At 32.3% G+C, this 3,440-nt stretch overlaps 1 protein-coding gene across 1 annotated transcript; it reads left to right on the top strand.

Annotated features, from left to right (window-relative positions):
- The first annotated feature begins 756 nt into the window (after positions 1-756).
- On the top strand, positions 757-2,987 carry LOC149576915 (putative anthocyanidin reductase). Its single transcript, XM_089823767.1, has 6 exons — positions 757-903; positions 1,007-1,173; positions 1,284-1,499; positions 2,032-2,191; positions 2,280-2,496; positions 2,620-2,987. The coding sequence occupies exons 1-6, from the start codon at positions 792-794 to the stop codon at positions 2,771-2,773; spliced, it is 1,026 nt and encodes a 341-aa protein (XP_089679893.1). The 5' UTR covers positions 757-791; the 3' UTR covers positions 2,774-2,987.
- The last annotated feature ends 453 nt before the right edge of the window (positions 2,988-3,440 follow it).

Here is a 3,440-nt window from a genome sequence, read left to right as displayed (position 1 = left end):
TTCTAGTGTTTTTTTCTCTGAGGTTTTTATGCTCAATACTATGAACTTGGTCCCCTACGAGGGTTTAGTTTTTATGATTATGTCGATTAATAGCAGCATTTTGTTCAGGAGCTACTAGTTTATTTTACAGTCTGTTATGCATATTAGATTAAGGACTAATAGTACCATCAATTATGCTATGGACATATTTTTCTTTTTGAAGTTTAAAGATGGCATAGGGTAGATAACTGGAAGGTTACCTCTGGTTGATTTTTTAGCCTTTTTATTACATGGTGTCAGCCCTCGTCTTTTTGGCCACTATCTAATACTTCAAAAAGAAATATTGCTAAATTAATTTAAATAAAGATTAATTTTTAAATTATTCAATATTTAAATATATTCATTGTAATTCATTTTGATATAGGTTATATGATATTAAAGTATTATTAAATATAGTTTCATTTATATAAGATTAGTTGAAAATTAAGAGGTAATCTGTTTCTCTGACCATGAAAATTAAAATTAGAGTACCTTAAAATTTAAAATTTGTCCTTTACCTAAATATTTATAAACTGGTTTAGGAAGAGATTAACTGTTGAATCAATGATATTTTAAGTCTAGATTCATTTAGCTAAAGATTAGTTGAAACAATGCTATTTTAAGTACGGAAGTTTCGAGATTCATTTAGCTAAAGATTAGTTGCTCATTTGCTTCATTAAAATAGTTGTTCAGAGTGGCTCCTTAAATAAAGGAAATGATATACAGAGGTTTGCACACAATTGAAATATAGGCCACACTGCAGGAGATCAACAATGCAAGGAAAGTTTTGCGTAGTGGGTGGAGATGGTTTCTATGGCTCGTCGCTCGTTAACTTTCTTCTCAGCAGAGGCTTTTCTGTCCATGCAACAATTCTTCAAGCATCTGGTAATCCCCATTATCGCCATTCTTTAAAGTTTATGTTCATGAATAGAATACAAGGTATAATTCAAACACGAAATGTTTGAAAACCAAGTCGGGGTTTGTACAGGGAATGGTGATATAAACTATCCACATCAACTTCCTGGCGCCCACGAAAGGCTTAAGCTCTTCAACGCAGATCTGCGAGTGGAAGGCAGCTTTGATTCACCCATTTCGGGCTGCCAAGGTGTTTTCTTGGTTGCATCTCCAATGGAGTTTGGCTCCAAAGATCCTGAGGTAAACACTCAAACACAGTTTCATTTTTGCATTTCTATCCTGAGGTAAAGACTCAAACACAGAGCAATATTACTTGGGTTTTTCTTTTGTTGCAATGTGTTCATGAACAGAATGACGTTGTGGAAGTCGCTGTTCAGGGAACAATCAATGTGCTGAAATCCTGTGTAAAAGCAAAAACTGTGAAGCGAGTAGTTTTGACTTCCTCTTGCTGCGCCATGTCACCACTTAATGAGCAGGGAGAGATGAAAAACCATTCTTCTTCTGTTGAATCCTTTTGGACTTCAGTCAATTACATACGTTCCAACAAACAACAATTTCCAATTTGGGTATTGCCTAAAATGTTTTATTGGGCCTCGTTAGTTTTAGTCTATTTACAACAATTCTTAATCTTTATGCTTCCTAGAATGTTTGATTGGGTCTCATCTGCTCGACTTTGTGGATTCTGTAGTGTTTAATGATCTTGGCGTTAACTTTTAAATAAAATTTACAAATCTGCCAGGATGAAATGTAACTTAACTAGAGAGTACAAAGATTTCTTTATCTTGTTTTCTTATGTTATGTTTATCCCAATGATGGTTCACAGCACAATCAAATATGAAAACTCTTACACATAATTATCATTGACTCTAGAATTATTATTTTTAATTAGATTGCATTATATCTATTTTATTTCTTATGTATTTCCAATTTGACTTTCCCAGATCTAATTTACTTCGAAATACCAATTTTAAAGTGGTTTTCTAATGTGAGATACCAATTTCCAGTCGTTTAATTTCATTATATGAGATCTAATTTACTTAGAAATATTAAAGTTTGAAGAGATATTCTAATATGGAATCTACGCATTGAACGCAACAGCCCTACTTTGTGTCAAAGACACTGGCTGAGCAGGCAGCTTGGAGCTTCGCGTCAGAGAACAATTTAGATCTTGTAACAATTGGAACTTCAGTTACAGGAGGACCATTTATCACTCCCTACATCCCCTTTAGCAATCAGATACTCTTATGGTTTCTACAAGGTCTTTCTCGTTCCTAAAACCCTAATACTTAAAAATGGCAATGTTTATTTCTCTAACATGATTGTATGTTTTCTTAATAACTTCTTAGGCAATAATGGAGTTGTTAGCAGTGGTATAAGATCTATCATTTCCTTGTTTGGGACATTTCCAGTTGTCCATATAAGCGACGTTTGCAATGCACACATATTTCTGATGGAGCAGCCTGCAGCTCACGGGAGATACTTGTGCTTGGTTGATACGCTCTCTGTCAAGGAGCTGCACCAGTTTCTAAACAAGCGTTATCCAGAGCTCAAGACAACAGATATGTAGGAACCTTAGCCAGCTCTAACATTTGTATATTCATTTCAACATAACTTATGTCTATATCAATTTCTATTGCAAACAAAATGTTTACATATGAGAATGGTTTTGTCCCTGGTTTGATTCAGGTTGCAGGATTTGGATTCCAGCTTTCCTAAGAATACGCAATTTAAGTCCGAAAAGCTCACAGATTTAGGCTTCATATTCCAGCATGGGATTGAAGAAATTTATGATGACTGCATCGAGTCTTACAAAAACCTGGGCTTGTTGACTGCAAAGTGATCATTGTCAAGTTTAATGGCTTAGTCAGACACAGTTTAGATACAAAACTTTTCTCTCTAATCGATATTCAAGATAGCGATGTAGACAAGGAGAAAGAACACTCAGCAGTTTGTAGCATCCTCTTATTTCAGACTGCTAGCTTGAACAATAGTGAAATTTTTGTAATTTTTTTTTCTTTCTTCTATTGATCAATGTTACAGGTATTGTTCACTTTTATTAGTATCTGCTCATACAAATTTAGTATCATTACATCTAATGTTATAGTGTCCTAATATTCTTATTTAGTAAATTTATGTCTTAAAAATACAAGAATAATTAAATTGGTTTATGATTACTAAATATATAACTATTGTGGATTTAATGTTTTCTTATGTTTGAGTTACATTATTATGTTATATTGAGGTTCATAATTTATTATTTTAAACATATTTCAACTCATATTTACAAATTAAAATAAAGTTATATAAGAGTTGGTTTGATGAATCATTTGGTCATCTATAATTAGATTTTCATTTATTGGTAAATTATATTTATAATTTATAATATCTAATCATCTTATGAACTCTAGAAAGATGCCACTTTCTTATTAATAACTTTCTATTTTATTTAAAAAAATAATATAATTTCATAGATTATCTAAACTAATCAAATAAATGTACAAATTGAA

The sequence above is a fragment of the Cupressus sempervirens genome, chromosome 1, assembly GCF_028749045.1.
Source record: "Cupressus sempervirens isolate cs-2001-9-10 chromosome 1, ASM2874904v1, whole genome shotgun sequence".
NCBI lineage: Eukaryota > Viridiplantae > Streptophyta > Pinopsida > Cupressales > Cupressaceae > Cupressus > Cupressus sempervirens.
This window is presented reverse-complemented; position numbering and strand designations above follow the sequence as displayed.

What these genes read in the sequence shown, in the direction of transcription:
- LOC149576915 (XM_089823767.1), top strand. Translation starts at nt 792, where the DNA reads ATGCAAGGAAAGTTTTGCGTAGTGGGTGGAGATGGTTTCTATGGCTCG. An exon ending in TTGGCTCCAAAGATCCTGAG is followed by an intron (nt 1,174 to 1,283) that starts GTAAACACTCAA and finishes GTTCATGAACAG; the next exon opens with AATGACGTTGTGGAAGTCGC. An exon ending in ACTCTTATGGTTTCTACAAG is followed by an intron (nt 2,192 to 2,279) that starts GTCTTTCTCGTT and finishes ATAACTTCTTAG; the next exon opens with GCAATAATGGAGTTGTTAGC.